The sequence below is a fragment of the Aspergillus foveolatus genome (genome assembly GCF_047715535.1).
Source record: "Aspergillus foveolatus strain CBS 279.81 unplaced genomic scaffold BDW70scaffold_70, whole genome shotgun sequence".
Taxonomy (NCBI): domain Eukaryota; kingdom Fungi; phylum Ascomycota; class Eurotiomycetes; order Eurotiales; family Aspergillaceae; genus Aspergillus; species Aspergillus foveolatus.
Window position 1 is genome coordinate 65,060 of NW_027396134.1, and position 25,674 is coordinate 90,733.

Here is a 25,674-nt window from a genome sequence, read left to right on the forward strand (position 1 = left end):
CAGGCGACGGTTCAGGTGTAAATAGTTTATTTTTTTCCTCGAGAATCTCCACATATCCAGATCTCCATTCACTGAACCTGCGCTCCGTATTCGTAGAGCTTTCGGATGTTATCTCACACAAACCATCCCGCGAGTCAATTGAGTCACCGATTCTCAGATCTCTCACCGGGCAAACCATACAATCCTGTCTCTGGAGCCGCCGCTCAACTCCGCTCGAGCCGCCGTACACTGAAGAAAATAGGTGGATACCTATCAAAAATAAATATACGGTGACAGGATAACGAATTCAAAGTCAAGAAATCAAACTTCGAATCTGGTGTGAATCTTCCTTGACTCAGTCTCCTTTAATACTATCTGACAGGAGAAGCAGCTCAATTTGACGTCCGGCGAATCGGCGACTTCCGCTGTTCCACTCCACCAGTTCAGAATTCTTCAGCAGGACCCATTTCCATTTTAAGGGGGTTTACCGGTAACGGCAATACACCACGCGGGTGTGGACCTGGAGTCCAATAGTGTCCTTGCAGAAATTGGGCCAGCTCCTTTTGTGCTTTGTTTCAACGTTCATTGGGGTGACTTTGATATCTCGGATTCGTGCTTCTAGAGTTGTTGAAGGCTGGGCAGTGCATGTTGGAATGGTTCAGGTTGGTATTTTCGCTGCCAAGCCAGGTTAGAGGAGCGCAAGTTGGTGGGAGATTCGGGACGTGGATTTGGCAAATAGCAGGAAAGGGAGAAGTTAAACGTCTACGGTCAAATTATCGAGGAAGGATTTATAGTAAGAGTTTAGAGGTCAGCGGGTTTTCGTAGTCACGACGAATGTAGTGCGGATGGTTGAGGAGATTTGTAGTTGGGCTAACTACTGTTGAAGAGCTTGTAATTGATTCAAAGACAAGCCAGATAAACGTAGAACTTATTCCATTCTGATATAGAGCTAAACCGAAACTAGATCGATAGATAGACATGTTCAGATGCACTTCTTGGGAATACTTTTCTCTGAGACTCTGAAAACTTTTGCTTTTATTATGCACCCAATAACACCAAAGTCCAACCACATGAACGAGCGACTCCAACCTGTCCGTAACGCCATGTTCTCATGCGCATTCCATACCTAGTACGCGTAGATGAGCCGCTGAGTCTTAGAAAGCCTGCAAGAACTGCCTCTCGGCCGAGGATATGCCAGCAGCAGTGCCTGCAAGCTTGCTCTTCGCAAGACCCTTCGCCTTAGTGGTGAGGCTGTATCGCTGAGGACTTCCCTCGCGACGAGCGCCATATTTGGTGGCGTACTTGCCGCTGTAGCCGTATTCGCCTCGACCTTTTTCGACAGCGTATTCCTCGCCCTCGGCCGCGATAGCCGTGAACACGGGCGCAACCTTGCGGATCACCGCGGGCGCGATCTTGACGATTGTTGGGCCGTGCTTGCGGATCAATTCGCGCATAGTGTCGAAGAGGCCCTCGTCCTCGAGATCCTGCTGCTGGATGCGGACAATAGCTTGGAGCGCTGCTTCGGCGACGACAGCCCTGAGTGGGAGGCACTCGATTGACAGCGGGAATTCGTCGTCTTGCAGGTCCATCTCCATCAACTCGTGCAGGTTATGCAGGGTGATTTGGTGCTGGGGGTGGACGCCGTGGCCGTGCTGCCGCTTTTGGCCTCTGGAGACAAGAAGTGGGCCGACCACGGACGGCTGCTTTTTACCGGCCTCGATGATGGAGGAGGTGGACTGGAGGTGCTTGGAAATGTTGAGGTTATCCCATTTGACCTCAGCGTCGTCGGAGAGGCCGTCCGAGGCGATGTTACTGACGAAGCGCTCGGTGCGTTCGTCTCGTGCGCCCTCGGATAGGGCATCGACGAATTGAGCCTTGCGGCCGCTGAGGCCGCGTCTGGCACCGCGGGATTGGCGGAGCGAGGGAATGGATGCGGAGCGACCAGAGCGCTTCCCACCGTTCTTGATTTCGTCGAGGGCGAGACGGAGAATGGGCTCCTGGGCGGAGTTGATGACGGTTGAGCCGGCCTGCTGGATGGTTGGGAGGAGATCGATCACGACTTGGGTGATGGTGTTGAAGACGTGCTCGCTCTGGCGCAATCGAGGGCTCATTTGCTGGACGGCTGCAAGGGCCGCTTCGGCAAGGATGGCGCGCTGGGTTATGTTGTCAAAGGCTTGGTCGCGCTCGAATTCGATATTCTTGTCGAATGTATCGACGTCCTCAGTGACAGCGTTGGCTGCAGCACTAAGGGCAATGTTTGCAACTGCACCTGCGCGCACGCCGAGCTGGCCAAGGGAGAGACGTGTGTCGGGCGACAGAATATCTCGTGGGATGGGATCGGGGAAGTCCCGAATGAGTCTGAGGATTTGACAGACCAGGTCTTGCTCTTCGTTGATGTCACCGCGGCCGCGACGTTGGGGCTGCCTTCCTCCGCGCCGACGCTCGGTGCGGGAGTCGAGAGCGTCAAAGTAGGGCTCGAAGGAATGCCCGTGGTGGCCGACGACGGTGGCGCAGTTCCTCTCTCCGCCGTAGGTGTGGACGCCAATGCAGTTCATGTCTTCGTCGAGAACAGGAGCACCGGACATGCCTGGACTTATTAGATAACGTAGGCTTTGTCAAGGCGTTCGTAATAGCCTACCTCCATATGGATCAATTTGATACTCGAGCATCTGCCACCTCGACCTGTCCAGACTCCACTTCGTGTCTTGGAAGCACTCGTACAGAGTGGCACCAGGCTCGCCGTTCTTCTTGAGGTCACCGGCATAGCCCACAACGCCGATGTTCATCATGTCGCTTTCCGGTGTATCCCGGTAGTCATACGGCGTAACCTCCCTAAACGGCTTGTTCAGCTTGATGAAGGCGAGGTTAGCCTCGCGACGACCGCCCTTTTCCATCCACTCGGGGGTTGTGGCAACTCGCTTGCCAAAGCGGAACTCGACCTCGGGGTTGTCAATGTTTTGCTTTCCAGTGTACCCAAGATACACCTTAGCTTCGGTCAGCTCGCCGAGCTCATACTCCCAGTTGTAGACGGAGTGGCCAGCGGTTGCGACGAGATCGTCTCTGACACAGAAGCCTGTGGCAACGACCCAGGTGTCGGCCTCGTTGTTCTCGAAGCGCAAAAAAAGCTTGGCGATACCTAGTTGTCGTGTCAGCTTGGGACAGATATAGATTGTCAATTCATGAAAAGAACACACACACCGCGATATTTGCCTCCAGGCAGGATATCCCTCCGATTCACAGAGGTACGATTGTCCTGCTCCAGCTGCGAAGGAGAGCCATTGACGCACTTGAGGTACTGGACATCGTCCGGGACCTCGGAAGAGCTGGTCCTGAGATCCCAGACGGGGATCTCGTTCTCCGAAAGCGAAGAGCGGTGGTTACCGTTGAAGAGGAGAGGCATGGTGGAAGCGATACAGTAAGTGATTAGTAGAAATTACTTTCGGTGTATTCCGATCAAGCAGTCATAATAAGGATGGGTGAATTAAGAAAGAAGAAGATTCAACACTTACGACTGGAAGGCCGAGGGCTTTATACTAGCCGTGTGGCAACCTGAGGTGATTTTGCAATCTAGCAACTTCTAGGATTTCAGAGATGACGGACACCACCATCGACAGGATTCATTTGTCCACCTCAGAAAACATGGATCCAGCATAATCGGCCTCCCCTGAGGAATGTTGTGAGAAATTCGAGCCGCGGAGCAGTCAAGTAATTGGATAGTCATTGAGTGGTCTTCACCAAATAAGGCCTAGAATGCTGCTGGGAGGTGGTGTGAGTATGGCCTTTGCTTCACTCCGATAGGGGCCAGATCTGGGGAAGCTGAGGAATTCGTTCGGAAGCGAATAGCGCTGTTAAAATCAATGGTACGATCGAAGCAGGCTGATCGAGCGCAACCAGGAACAAAATAAGCTTAATTTGGTGGCCAGAATCGCGGCCAGTGGAGAGTTTGGTAACCCCACCGGGGGAGACGGTACAGGCGAACAAGTCGATTCCTGACATATGTATGCGATGAGCTGTACCACTAGGCCCCTCATCATACATTCCGCTCCTCCTGTCCTGTGCGGAGTGTTACCTGTCTGCAAAAGCAACCCGCAGATTATACCTCGAAAGCCTCAGTGGGAGTTCTCATCTTTCCTCGGCTACCCGCAAGTCCATCCAGTATATTGGATAGTCCGAGGTCATATTGCTTCTTATTGTGACTAAAGATTGAAAAGCAGAAGAGAGTGCGTCGACGGTAAACTCGACGGAGAGCTGACGCTCTTTGAACGAATGGTCTGTTATGGATGCTCAGGTACCAAACTTTACCTTTCCAAGGGCATAGGCCATATTTCAAGATTGTTGACGACACCTAGAGAAAACTCAGCCTTTTGAATATAGCTGCAGAGCAGGAATATGGTAATGCAGATTGGAAATACCGGGCAACCGAGCAAAGTCGTAAGCGAAAGAAATTATAATATTGAGCTTTGTCGCTAGAACTCGGACTTCGAGTATTGATGCAATGCCATAAACTCATTAGCGGCTCGACTGTTTGCCGCTGGGTTAGGTAAGTCTCAACCAATGTGGACAAAGCGTTGACGCAGAGGAGATTCCTACACTCCACTGATTCTCGTAAATGCTCTCCAAGAGGATCAGGCATTGGAATGTAAGCATAGTTTTAGATGCCGGATACTATACAGCATGAGTTTCGGTTCTCCTTGCAGAAATGAATGGCCCTCAGTCCTCGAAACAAGCGTAGGAAAGGACTCCCTTGAACTGTTCAAAGCCCCAAGTTCCCAGTCATCAGCGAGCGATAAACGCAGGAATAGTGGCGTGTCCAATTCGAAAAAAAAGTCCAGTATGTTTTGAAGACGCGACGGTAGTAGTGCAAGATCGCAACGTCCAGGAGTGAGACAATGTGGTCTATCTCAAGGCGCCGTTCTCGTTAATCTCTCCCTGCTCCCATAAACTGAGAGATACTCCTTTCATTCGTCGAAAAAACCACATGAGGTTCGACTCCGTCTTAACAATCACTATAAAGGTCAAAAGAACTCTCTGACCACATGACCGCATCGGCAATCACGGCCGGTCCCGGAAAGTGAGTCTTATGTCCAGTAGCAGCTGTTTCATTTCCAAGAATTTGATTTATTCCCAAGGTCTAGGACACAATGCTGGAGGAGAGGAAGTATGTGCTAGGCACCAAGAAGCTTAGAAAGGGAGATAAGAGCAAAGTGTTCAGTTCTTGCTGCAAGACCGGTAAACAGGCACTGAGGTAACTGGTAGGTCCGCATTTACAACAAGCTCGTGGAGGCTTGTCTTGCTGAACGGCATGGGCGAAAGAGGTTTTGCTAATGGAAAGGACTCGTAGACGTGCGAATGGAAACTGTCCGCAAGAGTTAAAGCACAGATTTCGGAAAGGATGGAGCAAGGCGAAGAGAAGACCAGCTGGACTGGATATTTGCCGGTAAACTGACTCTGTGCGGTTTGAGAGAGGGTTGAAGTCTGCTGTCGGGCAAAAACCGCAGTTCGATGTGTCTGCAGGCGTTCGCGTAGGAGCTGGATTACTCAGTGCATATGATCAAGATCCGGTTGAACTTCGCTCTTACCGCCGGCAAAGGGAATCTGCCAGCAGCCTTTGAATACTGGAAGAGGAGACTAGAAGAGAAGAGGGAAATAGTAGGTGAAAGCTCTTGTAAGCCGGCAGTCGTCTCGTGGGTTGGGTCCAGATAGAGGTGGGTTGGCGTTTGTGTTATTGTCGCCGTCGCCTTTATCTTCATTAATTATTGCCTTCCACCCCGCAGACACCTTCCCTACCACCTTCTATCACAGTCTCCAACCCGTTCCTTAGTCTTCTTCAAAGTCATCTACATCTTCCTTCTTCGGGAGTTAGGGATCAGCCCAAATCAACCACAAGATGACGCCGCCCCTTCGGGTTGGCCATTACCGCAATGATCACTCCGCAAGCCAGTCCTCGAAAAATGCGTCCAAAGGTGTGCCGTCAGCTTTCCCCTCAGCTAGCAGCAACAAGCTAATGCGGTATCCGCTTCAGCAGTAGATTAGAGCCTAGGTCCTACTCAATCCCAGGTCGCCTTTTTTATAGATCGCTTCAGAGAACTTGGCTGGATCCCGAGAAGACTGCCAGAAGACCGAAAAAAAACCCGCAGCATTCAATGGCTTCTTGTAATCTGGGGAAGTCTGTTGCATCGGGTTCGCACTGGGCCCTAGAACACCTGCGTTGTTATTTGAGCTGGTCGATTTACGCTAACGCATGTTCTGATAGCATATTCCACCACGAGGCTCAAAATGCAGTCATCGTCACGCGTAAGAGGCTCAAATTGGTCAGATGCGAAACGCAGAGCCTACTGAGCACGTACAACCGCGGCACAAACATATCACCCATATAGAGTGTGGCTCTGGCTGGTTTAAAACCAGATCCAATCTGTCTGGCGGTGGTCTACTTCCGGCTTGTACTAACGAGGACAATAATCAACCTGTCATAGACGCTGCTGCGCAAAATGTGCAGAGAAACGCAAGCTTGACGCCAAAGGAGTATAGTGCGCCGCCGCTGCCGGCTGAGGCGCATGCAAAGAAAACACTAATGACTGCACCGGAGAGAACTCGGGCTTTGGAATCCAACCAACAAAGACCTTGTGTGACGAGAAAGTTCCGCGCCAATGGGCTTGTCTCTCAGGAGGCTTAAGTTGTGTTTCCTTTGATTGCCATGTACGAAGAGACCTTCGGAGAATTGGGATTTTGCATGCTCAACTGCTGAGTTGGGTGCTGATTGTTCGGAGACTGAGAGCGAGGGTGAGGCCGAGACTGCCTGGCACAGCTCAGCCGGAGGGACAGATTTAACACGGCTGATGTACGTCTTTCTACGTGTGCTCCATGCTAATTTGAATAATCATTATAGCTATTATGTTGATTTATATGATTGTACACTAATATACAACGTTCAGCCCCTCACAATATAATACCCGCCCATACTCTCTCGTTCAACGCCAGTCCTCACCCCGACCCGCTCGATCATCTTTTGCCCTCGCGCAAGAACATTCCCCGCCCCGTCCTTGGTCCGATCGAACCAGCCGCGACGATCTGCCACCTCGGGACCCCACAGGGGATGATCAAGAAGCGCCTGCACGTACTCCGTGTCGTACTGCTCCGCCAATGCAGCTGCCTCTGCAGCTGCCTGACGTGCGGCAGCAAGGTCGTTTTCGGTGCGCGGGGAAGGTGGTGGGATGTCTGGATGAAGAAAGCCGAGGATGCGGACGGGAAGTGTGGATGGCGGATTTGGTATCGGTTCGTGGAGAAGACGGAGGACTGAGACTTTACGGGTCGTCTGTGAGAGAGAGACAGGGCCCGCTTGTTGCGAGCCATCCCAGAGTCGGACTGAGAGAATAATCATCTGCCAGGTGTCGGGGCTGGTGCGAGCCCAACCGAAGAAGTAGCCACGGAGCTTGTCCTGGATATCAGCAGGGACTTTGACCGGGATTCGACAGGGGTCATGGGATTGGGAAGGTCGTGCAGTGAAGTCAAGTGGGTATGGCGGTTGGGGGCCGTTTTCTATGGATGGCGGTACAGCTGGATCGGGAGCAACCCCGTGGTCCGGCTTGAGGGCTTCGTAGGCTGTCTGAATGGCAGTCTCCCCGAGCCAACCAGGCCGGTAGCGCGCAGTGACGGTCTCCGCTACCGCGGCCACAGGTGCGACGACTCTGGACGCCGCTACTTGCGCGTACGTTCCGGCAACAAGAGCGCCGAGTTCCAGAGGCATGGTCGTCAAACTCGCACCACGGAGCGAACTCGGGTCCATCGACGCAGATAGAATGCGGAAAACCGGACTCCGACACAGAACCTTCTTCTCCCCATGACACAGTATAAGCTGGAAATACCCGTCTTCAGCATCCGGCGGTATTCGCGCAACGACGGTCTCCCGCAGCCGATGGGTTTGCACGCGTTTCGAGGCCTTCTTGTAAAACTTGGCGATATCCCGCTGCCACGCGCGCTCTTTATTTGGGTCGACTTGGTCAGCACGGACCGCAACCGTCGGTGTAGCATTCACCCAGTCATCATGCATGCGAAAAAGGGCTTTTGCACGCATTCCCGTCTTCCCGCTCCATCCCTTGCATTGTAACCAGAGCGATCTGTCGGCGGGGAGCGGAGCATCAGCGAAGATAGAGACGGTGACGGAGGTAGTTGGACCGCGGTAAAAGACGATGCCGTGGGAATGACGGAGGATAGAGTAATGCTTTGTCGATTCAGAGGGATGGTGGATGAGCCCACCGAGGAAATGGCGGGCATCGGCGTAGAAACTGGATTTTTCAGAGTCGGTGGGAACGGTTGTTTCGGCGCGCGGGAGAGGTGGAGGATTCGTAGGCTGCGGGCTCAGAGGCGTAGTGACGCGAAGATTGGGCTGGCTTCGGTATCGTGGGAGAGAGTGAGGCGGTTGAAGAGAGCATGTGGGAGAAGGCGATGGCGAGGGCGTGAATCGGGGAGGTGGAGGGGGGAAGTGAGGAGAGTGAGGAGAAGCTGAGGAGTAGGGAGAATACGCGAGGTAAGGCGAGTATGGAGGCGGATTCGGTGTCAACGGCTGCCGAACACCGTACTCAACTGGCGGAGGAGGAGCCGGGACTGGCTTACGTTTGATCTCCATTTACCTCTTGACATGAATTATTGCTAGAAACAGCTCTAAATGAGCCTGCTGTCACTGCCCTCTGGCTGCTCCTATACGGTGTCACGTGAGGAGTAACTATCGACGCCAATGTTCTAGGCAAACTGAGCCAAGGTTCGGACACCGGCATTCACGATGCTGTTGGAAAAACGGACTGCAACTCAATCAATGCCACTGAATGTCTGGTCTAATCCACTGTTGTTGGCGTCTTCTGTTCTCCCTGGGCCTGGTTATTTGATGCTTTCGTCGCCGGAACTCAAGGGAGGACTTCTATCGGCTTCAAGGTGGAAATATTCATGGCTGGGACGACTGTTTAAAATGCGAGTTTCTTGGCCTCACAGCATTGTTTGACATGACGGTATCCTGGTTGCTCAAAGATGAAGCAACCTGGGCGTTTCGCCTTGTTGCATTGTGCCAGATCTACGATGGTCCGCCAACTGTGCTTTTCCTGGAAATGGCCTGCTGCAAGACTTGCGGAAAGTATCATGATATTGTCATAGATTCCTCTAAAAGCTGGATTGAGCCATGATGGATGAGTATGCTTGCACATTCCGTCCCATGTCTACAACTGTCTTCTTTCTGGGAGGCTTTTGGACATTCTTAGCCACCTGCCAGCGTGCCGCGACAATGCAGATTCCGGCTTTTGCTGAAGATGGGGTTCTTCTTGGTTCTATGGCTTCTAGCTACCACAGCTGCGCTATTTGAAGGCTTGTTGGGGTTCTCTCTGTGAGCCGCTCTTGATTCTAGTTCTGTCTATTTGTCTATTTTTCTATCCAGATATCTATCATTACTAGCCGTTCAGAAAGCACCGCTTTCCAACACAAAACATTAACTGATTAGAGGCAGAACATAGCAGCAGAAACTCCCATAACCATGGCAATCGCAGGAGCACCGAATGGCTGCCCAGCCATAGCCCCGTTATCAGGCCCATCCGTCTCCTGTGCATCTGTCCCTGAAGTCGCGTCTGCATCCTCGGTGGCGTCGCAACTGCTCAGGGTCGTGGGTGTAGCCGCGGCAGAACTGAGCGGCGACTTCGAAGTCGACGGCGACCCAGTCTCTGTCGCAGTGATGGTGACTTCATACGAAAGAACAGGTTCGGTGCTCGTGACCAAGAACTCGCCGTCCATACCGAGCGAGCACGTCCCCGTTTTGGTGTCGTGTGTGCAGAGAACGCTGCCGGTGCTGAAGCAAGAAGTGGATGTTAGCATTGGTTGGCTGGGATTCAAAGAGGCGTTGGTGAGTGAACGGGTGCCTTACTGTCCTGTTTCAGTGACAAGAACTGTCACGGTGCTGGGGGCCTGGATGATTGTTACGCCGCCGTAGACATTGCAGGTTGTTGTGACGGAGTCGGCACAGGTGACGGAGTATGTGGTTTTGTTGGAATCCTGAGGCGTAGTAGGGTTAGCCGGGTTGGCCACTCGTTGCGGGTCGTTGGGGGGAGATGAAATTCATACCGACCCGACGATCTTGCCAGCGAGCGGCTGCCCGTCGGCATTGCCCGGTATGTACATGGACACGACTTGGTCGGCTGCAAAAGTGACAGAGCCGGTGAGTATGGCCAGGCCCAGGAGGAGGGTAGAGGAGTGCATAGTGGCTGAGAGTTGAGATAAGGCAGGTTAAAAGCAGGATTGAAGAGAGGATGAGGAGGAGGAGAGAGGGGTCTAGGAAGAGACAGTATGATGACGATAAGATATGATGCTGTGGGTAGAGACGAACCGCCGTAGAGGATATAGAGGGCTGATAAAGGCTTGAACACACCTGAGCATACCTACCTGATCCCTGAATTTGTTTCCTCCCAGCTCAGCCCTGTTAGTTTAAACGCTGCAGCGAATCAGAAGCGGAGAATGGTTGCAGACTGCGGGAACGAAGCGGCTGAGGAGCAACTGGCCAATGAAACTACATTATCAGTATCTATTAGGGAAAGCTACGGGTCTTTCAGTTCAGCCGCTCTGGCTACAACCAGGTTATTCTTGTGCTTTGTTGGAGTCTTAGCAGCAGGCTTGTTCTGTCATCTTCACATCTTCGTTGGTCGACAGGGACATGACTCGTGCTCGGCTAAGCAGGGCTCAGAGCTGATCGCAGCAGAGTAGGATCTGTATTTATACAGGAACGGCTCCTATAACCCTAATGGATAGTATCTCTGTTGGCTCTCTCGCTTCCCTGGGTCTCCCCTCATGATATCTTATACGAGGCGGGTGTCTATAAACTCGGTAGAGTAGCAGACGTGCTTCGGAACGCTGTTTTCATCTACCTCTGAGCAGTGGAGCTGCGTGCTTGAGCAGAGCACGTCGAGAAGCCCTGTTTCTCTGCCTGACCGTTTGTACCAGCCAGAATAAGTAATCACTAGTATAGTGGGAGTGGTGATACCATACCAGCGAGTATTATATCTGGTCATTATCGGCCGGGCCTCCTCTGGGTGCTAGTACCTCTAAGCCTCGAATGCGGCCTGCCTAACAATTGCTCAGGTAATCGTCTATTCCCGCTGGGGCTGTACTTCAGTTACTGAAGTGCTTAAGCTACGGAACTATACAGTCTAGATACTGCAGCGTCAATGGAACTCGATACCGCTCCATACGTAGATGTGCTCCTACTCTGGCAATACTACTACTTGCCCGCTTACCAAGGATAAATCAGCCTTGCAGTCAACCTTGATTCATAATGCTACCCTGTAGCCTTGCAGTGTTTCAGCTCGCAGAGCTCAATCGCTGCGCCCCGACTAAAATAATTATATGAGACGGGGTGAACCGCCCTTATGAGAGTAGGGCCTTAAACTAGTCGATAGCACTAGCCTGAGTGGGTGAAAAAAGAGCCACGCATGATTGGGCCTTATCTCGACCGCAGGCGCTGTTCCTGAAGGATTGGCGCAGCGCTGTGGAGGCAGGTTGCAGCCCTAACCCTAACGGGATGGGTTAAGATTAAAGGCGTCCTGCAGGTTGGGGGCGGAAACGGCTGGCGACGCGGGATGTTATTGGGCGCGCGGCTTAGCTAGGGCTTCTAAGTCTTCAGGAAGACTGGGGCTTAGAGGATGGATCAAAGAGTAGGTCTGCTTGGTGATGCTGAATCTGATCCATGGACTGATCCTGTATTGCATAAAATCGCGGAGATAATCTCGCTCTTGGGGTATATAAACCACCTGCCCTCTGCCGATTGACTTTTACCATCAGAGCAGATCATATCACCAGATCCACTTCCGAGTCCTTATCCCATAAATTTAGTCTCTACCAGATCTTGCTTTCTACATATACTGTCCATCACCATGCCAATCCGCAGATCCTTCCTTCTGGCCGCAGCTCTGGCTACTCTCTCCCCTGTCCACGCCGACACGCTCTCGAAGCCCGCGTTGACTGACAACCTCGACTATCTCCTCGCCGGCAATGTAGCAAACCTCCCTTCCAACGGCGGCCCCTACTGGGGAAAATGGGAGGACGGCCTCATGCCTGCAGACTGCAAGAGCATCGCAGAAAGTCAGGGTCTCAACCCCACCGATTTTGAAGTCTGGGATATTTTCTTCGACGACTGCCAAGATGGATGGAGTTTCTGTCGCCACAAGGACTCGGCGGATAGCTTCGAGACGCTGGTCGATACGTTCGGGCGGATTCCCGTCAGGATGCGCAGCTGGGTGCGCCATGTCCTCACTATCCCGGGTGATAACTGGGCGTTTAACAGCAACGGCAATATCTGCTTCTCCGGAACAACGAGCCAGAACCTCGATGTCGCGCTGCACGAGACAGGACACAGTCTGGACCTCCTCGGCGCTTATGGGAGCGGGGCGCTATCTTCAAGCCAGGAGTGGCTGGACGCGTACAACGCCGACTCCAACGTCCCCGACAACTACGCGCGGTCTAACCAGGTCGAGAACGTCGCGCAGAACACCGTCGTCGCCATCTACGACAAGAACGTTCCCGGCGGGTTCCCTGGCGTGCAGGCTGAGTATGCAAAGATCCAGAACCAGTATACCCTGGTCGAGGACAAGGCGGGCGATCAGATCGTCCCTGGTGGAACCTGTGACCGACATCTGGAGAACTCGGAGACGGTTCCCATGTCGGGATCGAGCGCTAAGAGGGATATCAAGATCAAGGGCAGGACTATGGGAACTAGGGCTGTGACCCATGACTGGAAGTTCAAGGGAACATACAGCAATATCGTCACGGACTTTGAGCCGTTTAACACGAAGGATTTCCACCACTAGCTGTTTAGGGAAGGGGATTTGAACTTCCTGAGGGGGAGAGTATGATGCGTTAATGCTCTGGATTTGGATTTGTTCTGGCTTGGGGTTGTGCTTGTATATGTATGTATACCCTTATGTTCTCTCATTTTGTATATATACAGAAGCGGAAAGGAGTAGCTTGAGGGCTGGTGGGTAGCGGTTATTCTCACTTTTGAGTATATTGGGTCATGCAATGCATTTTTGTGCTCGTGTAGAGTCTTTCCTAAGATCTTAATACCCAACAATGACCCTTGCCATTCGCTCTCTGTCCGCCACTGAGCCTGACCGAAGCTATCCATCCGAGGAGCCCCAAGCTCTGCAGTCTAACCTTCTTCCAAAGTCACTGCAGTGTTACTACCTGTCTGGAACCTATGCCATGGTAGGATAGAATATAAAAGATGCTGACTGATATAGCTCAGCACTCTGAAGCCTCAGGTAGTCCACAAACTTAGTTGACAAGGAAAGGTGTGACGTACTACTCCCCCGTGCTCGCGTCTATTTCTGAAAAAGAAAACGCATAGCCTTGGACATGGGGCATTGGCTGCAGTGAAACGCCCCAGTTACCGCTTATCGCAGCATACATGGCGAGAACTCAGTGGTTATCCTTCAGTATGGTGTGGAACATCTGAATACATAGAACAGAAGCTCGATACCTCCCGTATTCATCCATTCCATACTCTACAGATGGAACAAGGAAAGATTTGCTTGCTGTTTTCATGGTCTTGCTCCTGACGCATGGAAATTTCCTCCCTTTCTATGGTCAAAAAGGCAACCCATTCCTAAATGAGGGCCTCATCGCCTGATGAGCTCTCGAATACAGGCTAAGTAAGATATGTTTATTACCATCATCTCGACATATCCCTTTCACCAATTTGTAATATAATGCATCCTTCACTATGTGACAGCGAAGTGTACTCTTGGGGTTACCACAGCTTGACGCTCGCGGCGACTTCCAGTCGCAATCCGAAACTTGTGAGAATATAGAATGACAACCCACAGTTACAGCTTTACTAAGTGTAATATAAATGGGCTACCTTGGCCTCGGTGTTTATTGTAGTCGGAATACGAGTCACTCGCTAGTGTATAGAAAGCTATATGCAAGTAATAAAGGGGACACTGGAATTCGTATCTTATATATATTTGGTCACACTATTCAATCTGCGCATCTCCACGCCCTGCTCTGCTCCTGACCTAGTTCGCCGCTTCACTCTACCTCCAAGAAGTGCTTATCGTCTGCGTGGTCCCCGCACATCCCTCGTTCACCTTGGCAGACCGATTTGGATCGCTCTCCCAGACGATCGATCCATCCTGCAGTTTCTTGAGGAACTTGAATTCGAACGAGGTCCCCACAGGCAGCTCAACAGTCGCAGTCCACAGGGGGTCCGTAGAGGTATACTGAGCCGCGGACAGAGCAACCGCCTCGGTGGTATCCCAGTTGCCGAGCTGAGAGATCGACCCTGCCAAGAAGACGTTTTCTCCGTATGCAGTCTGCACCCGTTCCTGGAATACGACAGGGATTGCTGTCGCTGTAGCGGAGGCGCATGTCGTGGTCGAGGTGGTCGTTGCAGTGGTCGCCGTACTTGTAGGGTTCGTTGTGCCGCACAGCCCGCTGCCAGAAACCCAGGCTGCCGGGACAAGGACCCGGGGGAGGCCAGAGGTCATTGGAATACTGATTGCGCCGTTGGAGCTGACCTGGACAGAGGAGCAAGTGTACAGTTCCACTAGATTGGCGCCGCTGTTGTATCCATGATCGTACAGATCGAATGTATACGAACCAATACTGGTGCCGATATTGTTGAGGAGAGTGAGGACCTGAGAGCCCCCAGAGCCCTTGCGCATGGCGATGTAGTTGCTATCGCTGTAAAAAGGAGTATTCTTTTGCCGCGGCGTTAGTACTGGGTCAGTCAAACAACTGGTACCTAGGAGGCACCGTCAGAAGAAGGGAGGGAACGCACCCGGGAAGTGAGATAACTGGAATCTTTGGAAATGGCCAGTTTTCGGATCTTGTTAGTGGTCGCGATGAACTTGTATAGCTCTGAGCTGGTCGAGTAGGAGGACCACCAAACCGGCTCCCGGTTATAGGGATCATTGCTGCCTGAATAGTGTTGCTCCTGGCCCGCATAAACAATAGGGATTCCGTCGGTCAAGAAGAGGAACGCGAGGACGTTCTTGGCCCGACTCATATCCGGAGTATAGCTGTTACATCGCATGGGTTAGATATAGCCTCATCTTGAGATATCACATCCTCGTGTACGTACTTGGGGAATCGAGGATTGTCATGGTTCTCGATGAAGTTTCCCAGCAGCGTAGGATCCCGACAGTTCGAGGCGACGGTGTTGATCATGTTATAGAGATCCGACATGCTCCCGCTCGAGGACTTGAACGCATTCAGAAGGGGGTAATATCTGGCGCTGTGAGTGGGCAGGCTAACTGCTGGTGCGAGCATGACTCACATGGGATAGTTCATGACCCCGTCCATATAGTCCTGGTAAGGGCAGGTGTACGCCGGGTCCCCATGGAAGATCTCACCAACGCTGTAGACCCCGGCGGCGTCAACATAACCCGGCCAGAAATCCTTCTCAACGTGCTTGACGGTATCAATGCGGAGCCCATCCACTGCGCGTAATTCAGCCTTGAATACCAAGACGGGCCAAAGGGCAGGGGCTTACCTGAGTAATTGGCAACGATGTCCTCGATCCAGTCATACCAGATGCCGCGTACCTCGGAGCTCTGGGTGTTCAGATCAGTCAAGGAGACAGTATCGTCTCCCAGGAAGCAGTTCTCAACCTGCCACTGGTCGTCATAGTTGTTGATTGCGCAGTACGAATGGAAGTAGGAGGCCGAGTTGAAGGGGGTAAATATGCTGAAGTCGGTTGATCCGCCGGGGCCACTATAAGCCTGTACACATAAGGTCAGTGAGGCGATTCCAAAGGCCTATTTATATTTGATTTCTTTATATTTATTGATTTTTGCGTCTTATCAACCTACCATGTGGTTCGCAACAACATCCAGCATGAGATACATGCCCCGATCATGGAGCGCCTCCGACAAAGCCCTGATATCGTCGGCTGTGCCCAGGTTGGTGTCGACACCGTATCTATATTCCACCAGTTAGAACCAGCCGTTCAGAAGAGAAGGAGACATCAATTTACATGTTCTTCTGCCAGTAGCCATGGAAGCCCGTTCCAACAGCGGTGACATCGGGAATCTGCTCGGTGATGGGTGTAATCCAGATGGCAGTGAATCCCATGTCTTGGATATAATCAAGCTAACGTATTTACTCAGTGACGGCACTTCAAAAGCTGGAGAGAGTCTGGTCTGACCTGATTGATGATGCCCTGCCAGCTGCCGCCGCAGTATCTCTGGGGATCGTCAGCCCATGCGATACAAGCAAAGAAAGATCGTCCGTACCCGTTGAGACAGATCACAGGCAGCGGTCGTCGATCCGTCCGTGCGGGCGAATCGGTCCGTCAAAAGGAAATAGATCGACTGGCTGCGCCATCCATCCGCATCCAATCCATGTACCGCTTTGCCGAGTAGGGCCAGCGCGCTGGTCAAGCCGAGCAGTCGCATTGCGGTAAGCTGAGAAGCAGGTTCGATCAGAGCCCGTTTGACTGTCTGTTGACTGTCTATTCTTATGCAAGGCAATTTCTACGATCCACCATGGCGCGCAGTCTGCTTATATACCTCTGCTGGAGACCCAGTATGTGAACTCAGCTGGTAATTGACCTCCAGCGAATCGCGGGTCTACGGAAGTTGGCATCAGCCATGCGGACCTATTACACCTATCATGCCTTATGAATATAGTATGTTTCCCCCTTTGGCCCATTCAGTTGCGGCCACGAGGCCCATGTGACTTTTGGCAACTTTCGGTAGATGGGATGTGGGTGTGGAGATTTCTGGGCGATTGCGCCTGGCTGCAGAAAAGCCTGCAAGGAATCATTCGACGGGCCTTCACAGTCATAGTAAGCAAAACGCTCTTCATCCCCTTACAGGCCACTGAAAACGCGCTTCTGGGATTGGCCAGTTCTGCCTGGCCAAGAGTGGATTGATGGGGCAACCCTAGTTAGTCGGCTGGAAAGCCTGCATTAGTAGCCTATGGCGAACACGACCCAAGACGGTATTTTCGCGGATTCCCCAGACTTCCCCACAAGTGACATATTCTGAGAGGGCTTGGTATATCCCGGCAAATGTCCGCTCCCTGTCGCTGTGCCATGCCGGCCCAGACATGAATTGCCGCGTCTAGCCATTAACGGAGATTGCTCTATGAAAATGCTTTTCCCCACATAAGCCACTGCTGGTTCCGTGAAGAAATTGTCAGCCGCTCGGTGAGACTAGGGCATTCGGATTGGTTCCTGCAGAATCAGCCCATCTTATCTCAGTGTAAGGTTGATACCGCTTGACGAAGGTTAGGCTCACTGTCTGAGTTAGCTAGTGGCAGGATCATTCGATAAAGCGCGGCGGTATTCATCTTTTTCCCAAACAATCGATAATCAGCCTAGGCTTTTTGGACAGACGGGCCCGTCGCGGTAGCTTGGTTCACTCCTTTTACATGGATCATACCACCATATGAGTAAAACAGTCTATCTCAGTTTCAGTATGTGGGAGTAGTTTCTCATCTGCGTATCTCCCTGGCTTTCCCATGGTATTACAATGGGTATTATGGAATAGTAAGAGAATCTACATGTCTCCATAATAGAGATGTACCCCGGTGGTTGGGCGTTGAATTGCTTCAGTGAGCGAGCTCAGTTGTGCTCGGTGTTTAGTCATAATTACCAACATTTCAGCATCTGGTTAGAGACTTCGAGCTCAGCTTTTCGGCACTTGATAATCTCCAGAGAATTAAATAATGCTGGTTGGCATAATGTTATCTCTCTGGTGGCTGAACTTGGCATCTCGCCGTACAATGTTCTCCTTCGCCATAAAGTCGCCCTGGAATATACCGCCCTGTATGGGCCCTCCATTACCCCAGCAGGAACTTGTTGACGAGGAGGGTTGTCCTGGCTACGACTCGGCAGCTTTCTACCCAGCACAGCCAGGGGAAGTATTGGCCAAGAGATTCAAGCTACTGTCAGAATCGGCTGGGGATCACAATCGACTGTGTGGCCCGCCCGAGATGTTTCAAGGTACCTCCCATATCTATAACCTACCGACAACTGTAGACAAACTAACTACAATTTTCAATCAAGACTTAAATGGCAATCAGAGCAAGCAGTGACTCTGAAAATAAACAACAGTAACAGTGGCGACGTTGCTCAGCGCGAGAAGGAGATTGAATATCATATCAAACAGCAGAATCTCGCGCACCGTGGACGCGGGATTCTAAGGACATGCCTAGATGATTTCAAAATAACCGGTCCAGGAGGAAAGCACATGCGCCTTGTCTATGAGCCAATGAGAGAGCCTCTCAGGATTTTTCAGAAACGATTCGTCGATCGCAGACTTCCTTTGTCCATTGCAAAGGCCTATATCTACACCCTTCTTGTTGGCCTTGATTAACTCCACTCGGAGTGCAATGTCGTCCACACGAGTGAGTGCTCACTTTGGCTGTTCTGTGATATAGAGTCCTAACCTACCTCTCAGATCTCAAACTATGAGCTTTGAGAACGAAAACATTCTTACGGACTTCATTGAACGACAACCACCAATGCAATACAAGGTTCATAATGAGAGTGGCCGGACTATCTACCGCTGCCACAATGACTTTAGTGCCCTTGATAGCAGAGGAATCAAGAAAATGATTCCCAAACTCGCTGATTTCGGGCTTACAACAAGACTCGGAAAGCCGTCTACTAGAAGCGGAATGCTAGGAGAGCAACTTGGCATTTACCCTATCCAGCCAGACCACTACCGTGCTCCAGAGGTAATCCTTGGCTGCGGTTGGGACTTTAAGGTGGATATTTGGAACTTTGGTGTCCTGGTAAGCCTGATAACCGTGTTATGGATATGAAACTGCGATCCAGCGCATTTCCCCCCTTCTTTTTCCAATCGTTAGACTAGGCTTATGCTAATAATCCTCGGTGAGCTGTGGAATATTCCTTGGTAGCGAGGATTTGTTCCAGCAGGTACATGGCGCAAACAGCCACTATAGCGCAATGTCGCACCTCGCAGAAACGATTGCGCTACTTGGCCCGCCCCCAACGCATTATTCAGGAGATCAGAGGCCTTTTTGGAGTTAGGTTGGCCACGGCCTGTCACGAATGACACTGGCAAACTCTGCCATAACGTCCAAGAGTTCTTCGGAGGCCCGTTCTTTGACACAGAAGGTGAGTTGGCAACTGCCTCCAACGCCACACCTGGTATACTGACTGTTGAAGATAAATACCTCCATAATTAACTGGTCCCGCACCGAAGCCTGGATGTCGCAGCCCTATTTTCCGAACAGAAGAATCGAGAGATCTTTTCATCTTTTGTTCGACAAATGCTTACCTGGCCCCCGGAGGAGAGGAAGACAGCTCGGGAATTGATAGATCATTCGTTCCTCGAATTTGGAGGCTAACGAACAGCCCAGTTAGCTGGGAAATGAAGCAGTATTTGTATCTGAAGGTTCAACGCGATGTTAGAGAGCCTCTAGTACCAGTTAAGTTTCTAAGAGAATATGGGGGTTTTGCCAGCGTTCGTCTGACATCTCCCCTCTGTCCTATGCAAGTACGAGGTTGACATTGCTCGAGTTATATTCGCAAGCATCCCGTATCTGTAGAGAAAAAATGTCATTTATCTGTATACATAAATATCTACGACTCATCCCACCTCCCGCGTCCATCTACACCGCGACAGCCAGTTACCGCGCGTCAGGAACCCCTTACGCAGGGCTGGAGCCTTGGGCGCCCAGGAACGCACTAGAATCACCGGCCATAATAGCTTCTGTACATCGTCGTCTTTTCGAGGTACACCTGCACGGATGTAATGCGGGAGTTATCTTTCCCAAAGGTAGAACCGCGATGGGGATCATTGTCCCTTTAGGTTGAATGAGAGTCGCCCTTAGTTCGGTACTATTGTTAAGAACTTATGGTCCCTGGCTTCAATATTGCTTGGTCACGCAGGATTGCAAGTCTTGAAGAAAAACAGATCCAGATTTCTCTACGAGTTTCATCTGTCAGACCTTATATTGATCTTCGAATAATGCGGCTAAAAATCGCGGTGGTGAAAACAATAACTTGGTTTATGGTAATAAAAAAATGCCCTAGTATTCCAATTTCGAAAAAAAAAAAAAAAAAACCGTCATAAGGCGCTTAAGGGGCTCCAGATAGGACGAACAGAGGATGATGGCATTCTGGAAAATGTGAAGATACACTCAGATGACCAGGCCTAATTGACGCTGTGTGTACTAGAACAGATACCGAGCCAGGATGCCCTATGTGCCCAGCTGAGTAACCCAGGTCAAGGCATCATCCAAGTGAATGCCAGTGCCTAGCAGTATGCAGTCTTTGTGCCAGCCGTTCTGGTCGGTGCAACTCTATCAGGCCAGCGGGGTCGCTTACACTAATGGCAAACTGAACCTAAAAAGAAGAATACTGACATTTCCTAGTCTTTTTCATTTCTTGTTATATCTGGGTTCACACCTATAGTAACTAAGGTATCAGTCTATAAACAACCCTCCAGACGCAACCAAGTGCGCCCCATTGATCCATCGCGCTCGCTCCTCACATAGAAAAGCCACCGCGTATGCAATCTCGTCAGGCTGCGCCATCCGTGGCGTCACCGGCGTTTGATCAATGATCGGCTGGAGGATCTTCATCTGCTCTTCGCCTGCTGCTGCAAAGCCCTCGGTTGCTGTAGGACCGGGGCTGACCGTGTTGACGGTACATCCATACTTGGGAGGAAGCTCCTTGGCCCTGTTCCGTACCGGTTGATCAGCGCATGGAGCACACGTAGTCACCGAGAGCAGGAACAACAAACCAGCATTTGGTAAACGAGTCCACCATCCCCTTGGTGCCCGCGTAGATTGTCTGATTGGGCGGAGGCCCGCGAGCCGAGATACTTGCGATATTCACAATCCGCCCCGTCCCCCTGGTCAGATGTTTCAGGCTCGCTTGCGTCAATAGAAACGTTCCGCGTCCATTAACATTGACGAGTAGGTCCCAATCATCGAGGCTTTGCTCTTCCAATGGCTTGTTCACGGCCAGTGCAACGCTGTTTACCACGATATCGATTCGGCCCCATTGAGTGACTGCTGCATCGACTAGCTTCTGAGGGGCATCGACGCGCGACATATCGGCCTCTACGGCAATTGCAGGCGAAGGGAGAGAGGAGACCAGTGTGGCTGCTTCATCATGAAGGCTCGAGAAGGGATAGTTGACGACTGTGTTGGCGCCTCTAGAGGAGAGTTCGCGCACAATGGCTGCTCCGATGCCGGAGGAGGAGCCACTGACTATGGCGACTTTGCCCTGGAGCGACTTCACAGTGGTGGACATGCTGGATAGTAAATTTTAAGTGGATATGGTAGGACTGCCGCGAGTGGCCAGTCTCAGTATATACGGTATAACTGTGTAAGCAGCGGTAAATTCCACGATTGAGATCTTCAAAGGTACGTGAGCCGGTTTAAGGATGTGTAGATATCTCCTCCATGCCCCCGCGCGAGTCTCAAGGGGACTGCCCGACTGTCCTCCACTTTCCCGATTACCCTTTCTAATTATTTTAGATTACTATTTTTTTTGGCCATAGATAATTCTTGTCGTCACTTCGGACCATGATACTCAGGAGCCGTATTTTCCAAGGTTTAGTTATATGGGATGGAGTACGCTTGTTTGGAAGCACGATTAGATATATCCAAACCGGGTCTGTAGTCATTGTGTATCTATGATAATCAAATCTACTATATTATAGCTGGGGCGCCGGTGCTTCTACTTCCCATTCATGAACGTTCTTCAGTCCACGCGGTCCCGAAGAATCCCCCTGGTCCAGATACCCGCAGATCCTGCCTGTAGGGTCCCATCTACGACGGATATCCATCAACCGGCGTCCATTACTATCAGCCCAGTATCTGGTCTGTCGTTCCTGGAAATCAGAATCACCCAAATACGCCCCGACAGAGTGCCGCTGCACCCGCTTCATGACGTTCTTCACCCAGGCCATGCACCGCGCGTCATCTTCCTCCTCCTCCCAGACTGTATATAGAGCAAAATAATGATCTGATTGCATGCTCAACGCCATATCCGGCAGCTGGCGGCGACTGCATGGATTCAATGCGTACCAGAGCGCGAAGGCTTTGCGATGGGGGAGGGTGGTGAAAGCCTCTTCGAGCACGCGGGGGACATCGGCTTCGTTGTGCAGATAGGCGTTCTCTGCGCAGTAGCGGTGGCCCTCAGGGTTAGCCTTAGCTTGGTTGATATACTGGTTCTCCAGGCTATCTTCCCGGCAGAACCACTCCTCGATTGCACCAGGAGGACGCGACTGCTGGGCTGGAGCGAGAGCTGCCTCTGCCTCCGATGGGGTGTGTTTCAGAGTCACTAGGAGGATGAAGAGGCACATCTGCTCGCTGCCTTCTGGGTACATGCTCACTACGGCGATCTCGGTATCGCGGTCAAAGTCGGGGGTTATTGCAAGGATCCAACTGAACGCTTCATGGTACTTGCTGATCGGGTAGATGTAGCCAGATGAGCGGATACCACGCTTTGGATACGGGATGAGTTCGAGATGGAATCGTGTGACGACGCCGGGAAAGCCTGCGGATTGCGAGAAGAAGATCGATCATGAGCCCATCGTCCGACAGTGTAAGGGGAAGGGGTTTTGGGATGTAGATCGATACCTGGCCCCGACCCCCTCGCTGCCCAGTACAGCTCCTCGTTCTGACTCTCGTTACAGTGCAGCAGTTCGCCCTCTGCCGTCACGACATCGATGGCTTTCACTCTCTCACATGCCCAGCCCCAGCCCTACACGTCGAGTTAGTTGATCGAACCTCTTTCGATTGATCTCAAAGAGTTCCAAAGATGACCTACCCGGCAATTCCATCCCATGCCTCCCTGGAGCAAAAAGCCTCCTAATCCAACATCCGGACAGTGGCCCCCCGGGAACATCAGCCCGTACTCATGGATGAGCCGACCATTGATCTCTCTACCCGTCATGCTAGGCGATGCAGAAGCAATGCGCTTTTCCGCGTCCACTCCGAGGTGCTTGTAGTTACCCAGGTCGATGAGGATGGACTCGTCGCGGACACTCCACCCAGCCCAGGAATGGCCCCCAGAGCGCACGGCAACACGGCACTTCCTCTCTTTGGCGAGCTTGACTGCTGCCACTATATCTGCTGTGCAGCTGGCCTTGACGACCGCAATTGGGTATCGATCAGGACGACGGTTGTTGAACACCCGGCCCACGCGGGCTTCTTCGTAGACGGCCGGATCGGCCGAGTCGCGCCAGACGATCTGCATTGCTGTATGATTCAAATGTAATAGTCCGAATGTATGACCTTCGTATAGAGGAAGAAGTCAAATGCGCCTGCATAGCATCGAGTCGCACAGATTATTGCAAGAAGCTTGGTTATTAAAGGTCAGGTTCTGACCACTACCGGTCTTCACATTGTCAGTCCCACGTCCCCTCGAGCACTCAACCCCTCAAACTCCAACAGCTGAGTGGAGCCGAAATGCGGAAAGTGGAGAGTGAGGGAGCTAAAGCTCGGAGGATCGAACGGTTCTAAGATACAGTCGGGCCTAGACCATGGGAGTGACCCTTAACGTGCTATAGCATGGTCTCCGTCCGGTTCACTCAAGGGAATCAGCTGCCCTTTACCTACCCTTACCTACTCAAGGCCCTGTTTATCTTTTTTTCAAAATGCTATCTATCAATTGGACTCGCTATTGTCACTAGCAGACAAGAACTAAGCTTCATTCAGACACTAAAATGTGTCACACGACCAAATCGTACCAAGGTAAAAAAATCGTACTGGTCAGCGTTGGGCCGGCTATTCCCCAACTTCCCGATCATCCTTCCAGAACACAAACTGTAGGAACGGCCACTTGGTAGCAGCCTGTCGGATGGGCTTGCCCCAAAAGAAGAGCGGGATGAAGAACAGGAGACAACCCCCTGAGATACCCGCCATAGCGCCAAACGCAGCCTCATAGCCAGATTCGTTGATCCAGGGGTTAGTGTAGAAGGAGAGGAGGAATCCAAAGCACGCTGCCATTCATCAGTGACTGACCATAATGAGGGAAGGATGATGGGATGAAACTGCTCACCTTTGAAAGCCAGCTGCGTAACTGTCACCTCACCCGCGACGGGCCGGAACGAGTCAATGCAGTAGACGAAGGAGACGTTGGTCCCTTGGGTGATGGCAAAGGATACTATAACCGCTGTTAGTAGAGTCTAAGAATGACGAAACAGAGGCACGGTCAACGTACATAAGCCTAGGCCGACGGTAGGCACCATCCAATGCCACGCATTGGCGATGCCGCAGCCGTACAGCACAAGAGACAGCGGCGCAGCAATAACACTGGGGATGATCGCTGGCAACCGCATTTCGGGTTCACGAATGCCCCCGTTCCGTTTGGTGAAGTAGTCTGCCACCCAGTCCGAGAAGGGACCGCCGGCAAAGGTCCCCAAGAAGCAGCCCAACATGCCGGATATGAAACAGAGGCCAGACTGCCACGCTTCAAAACCGTAGGTGGTGCTGAATGCCGTGGCAAAGTTTGAGACCACGGCCACCAGGAATCCAATGGTCACTGACATGACGATGGTCGCCCAGAAGACAGGCGGGACAAGGATGAGTCCAAACGGACGGATGAACATCCGCCAAAAGGACTCCTCCGTGTACGTTTCACCCGACCAGAGCCGCAGATTGTGGAGGTAAGTCTTCTTGGGCGGAATCTGCGGGACGGAGGCGCATTCTAGGCTGGCGCTGTGAGGATCGGTCTGTTTTTGGAGGTCCAGAGACTGTTCAACCAGGGGATTGCCGACGCGCCTGTAGGCGGTCTCTGGGAAGAAGAGGAAGATAACGAGGGTGAGCGCTCCGACGAGGGCGCAGCCGACGAAATAAATGGCCCTCCAGTCGTGGTTGATGGTGACGAGACCTGCGATGATGATGCCAAAGGCAACACCCGCACTCAGGGCGGCGTTGTAGATCCTACCCGTACCAGTCAGAAATTTCTCTTTCTTCCTCCTTTCTTTCTACCAAGCACTTACGCCATGCCGTAACCTCGCTGATGCAGATAGAACACGTCAGAGATAGTGACTGGTGCCAGGCATTCGCCTGCACCCGCCCCGATGCCCAAGATGGTTCGCGTGGTGATCTCGCCCGCATAGGTCTTTGCGAGTCCTGCTCCGAGGACCATGAAGAAGTACAGAATGAATGAGGCGATGTAGATCGGTCGTCGACCGTACTTGTTGAGCAGCGGTACCCAGAACAGCGTCGACACTCCCTGCATGAGCGCGCTGTTGTTGAAGAAGTATGCGGCCCGGCTAACCCAGTCGTCCAGCGTGGTGCCGCCCCCTTCTCTGAACTCGGTGGCTATCTGAACCATCGCCACTGTCGGCCCAGCAGCCATGAAGTTACACATAACCATCGCGAGCGAAACAAGGATGGCGATGTAGATCTTGTACGGGGTGGACCTGAGAGGCGTCTCAGTGGCTGTGACGTCCCTAGGAGCAAAGCAGAAGAAATATATTGCTTACCACCTTAGAGGATCGTTCGGATCGAGCGACGGAGCCGGTATCAAGATGATCTCGTTGGTGTGCTCGTGGCGAAGACGTACATGGCCAAGACTGTGCAGATGAGAGGGCTTCGCGTGTCTCGAGCTCTCAACGTGCTCGACCATCTCTTCTTCAGGCGAGTTCTTCATATCGGTATCAGCCATGGTGATAGGCTACTTAGGACTAGATGCAAGAGATAGATGGGAGAGCGTTCCGGAGAAGGAGG

At 51.9% G+C, this 25,674-nt stretch overlaps 10 protein-coding genes across 10 annotated transcripts; 3 read left to right on the forward strand and 7 right to left on the reverse strand.

Moving 5' to 3' along the window:
* The first annotated feature begins 65 nt into the window (after positions 1–65).
* On the forward strand, positions 66–699 carry BDW70DRAFT_143177 (uncharacterized protein). The gene is made up of 2 exons (XM_073738071.1): positions 66–316; positions 371–699. The coding sequence occupies exon 1, from the start codon at positions 106–108 to the stop codon at positions 271–273; it is 168 nt and encodes a 55-aa protein (XP_073592332.1). The 5' UTR covers positions 66–105; the 3' UTR covers positions 274–316; positions 371–699.
* A 434-nt stretch (positions 700–1,133) lies between these two features.
* On the reverse strand, positions 1,134–3,434 carry BDW70DRAFT_171331 (trypsin-like serine peptidase; the record flags this gene model as incomplete). The annotated part of the gene is made up of 3 exons (XM_073743187.1): positions 3,178–3,434; positions 2,618–3,115; positions 1,134–2,566 (listed from the first exon to the last, which is right to left on the reverse strand). Exons 1-3 carry the CDS (start codon positions 3,377–3,379, stop codon positions 1,134–1,136), a joined length of 2,133 nt encoding a protein of 710 aa, XP_073592333.1. The 5' UTR covers positions 3,380–3,434.
* A 3,473-nt stretch (positions 3,435–6,907) lies between these two features.
* Positions 6,908–8,669, reverse strand: BDW70DRAFT_171334 (uncharacterized protein; the record flags this gene model as incomplete). Its single annotated transcript, XM_073743188.1, has 1 exon — positions 6,908–8,669. The coding sequence occupies exon 1, from the start codon at positions 8,600–8,602 to the stop codon at positions 6,908–6,910; it is 1,695 nt and encodes a 564-aa protein (XP_073592334.1). The 5' UTR covers positions 8,603–8,669.
* Positions 8,670–9,456: 787 nt separating this feature from the next.
* Positions 9,457–10,209, reverse strand: BDW70DRAFT_153278 (uncharacterized protein; the record flags this gene model as incomplete). Its single annotated transcript, XM_073739600.1, has 3 exons — positions 9,457–9,802; positions 9,878–10,005; positions 10,075–10,209. 3 exons carry the CDS (start codon positions 10,207–10,209, stop codon positions 9,457–9,459), a joined length of 609 nt encoding a protein of 202 aa, XP_073592335.1.
* Positions 10,210–11,772: 1,563 nt separating this feature from the next.
* BDW70DRAFT_143183 (uncharacterized protein) lies at positions 11,773–13,041 on the forward strand. Its single transcript, XM_073738072.1, has one exon. The coding sequence runs from the start codon at positions 11,877–11,879 to the stop codon at positions 12,807–12,809; it is 933 nt and encodes a 310-aa protein (XP_073592336.1). The 5' UTR covers positions 11,773–11,876; the 3' UTR covers positions 12,810–13,041.
* Positions 13,042–14,036: 995 nt separating this feature from the next.
* BDW70DRAFT_153280 (putative alpha-amylase) lies at positions 14,037–16,400 on the reverse strand (the record flags this gene model as incomplete). The annotated part of the gene is made up of 9 exons (XM_073739601.1): positions 14,037–14,702; positions 14,783–15,023; positions 15,086–15,232; positions 15,281–15,443; positions 15,497–15,725; positions 15,816–15,924; positions 15,980–16,095; positions 16,151–16,189; positions 16,239–16,400. 9 exons carry the CDS (start codon positions 16,398–16,400, stop codon positions 14,037–14,039), a joined length of 1,872 nt encoding a protein of 623 aa, XP_073592337.1.
* Positions 16,401–17,691: 1,291 nt separating this feature from the next.
* BDW70DRAFT_153281 (putative serine/threonine-protein kinase) lies at positions 17,692–19,326 on the forward strand (the record flags this gene model as incomplete). Its single annotated transcript, XM_073739602.1, has 6 exons — positions 17,692–17,897; positions 18,017–18,209; positions 18,249–18,311; positions 18,391–18,747; positions 18,991–19,093; positions 19,196–19,326. The coding sequence occupies 6 exons, from the start codon at positions 17,692–17,694 to the stop codon at positions 19,324–19,326; spliced, it is 1,053 nt and encodes a 350-aa protein (XP_073592338.1).
* A 1,080-nt stretch (positions 19,327–20,406) lies between these two features.
* BDW70DRAFT_153282 (SDR family NAD(P)-dependent oxidoreductase) lies at positions 20,407–21,241 on the reverse strand (the record flags this gene model as incomplete). The annotated part of the gene is made up of 2 exons (XM_073739603.1): positions 20,407–20,662; positions 20,727–21,241. 2 exons carry the CDS (start codon positions 21,239–21,241, stop codon positions 20,407–20,409), a joined length of 771 nt encoding a protein of 256 aa, XP_073592339.1.
* Positions 21,242–21,647: 406 nt separating this feature from the next.
* BDW70DRAFT_171339 (FAD-binding oxidoreductase) lies at positions 21,648–23,199 on the reverse strand (the record flags this gene model as incomplete). Its single annotated transcript, XM_073743189.1, has 3 exons — positions 22,766–23,199; positions 22,576–22,699; positions 21,648–22,492 (listed from the first exon to the last, which is right to left on the reverse strand). Exons 1-3 carry the CDS (start codon positions 23,192–23,194, stop codon positions 21,648–21,650), a joined length of 1,398 nt encoding a protein of 465 aa, XP_073592340.1. The 5' UTR covers positions 23,195–23,199.
* A 525-nt stretch (positions 23,200–23,724) lies between these two features.
* Positions 23,725–25,612, reverse strand: BDW70DRAFT_163468 (putative MFS transporter; the record flags this gene model as incomplete). The annotated part of the gene is made up of 5 exons (XM_073741303.1): positions 23,725–23,939; positions 23,999–24,103; positions 24,161–24,882; positions 24,942–25,367; positions 25,431–25,612. The coding sequence occupies 5 exons, from the start codon at positions 25,610–25,612 to the stop codon at positions 23,725–23,727; spliced, it is 1,650 nt and encodes a 549-aa protein (XP_073592341.1).
* Between the last annotated feature and the right edge of the window lie 62 nt (positions 25,613–25,674).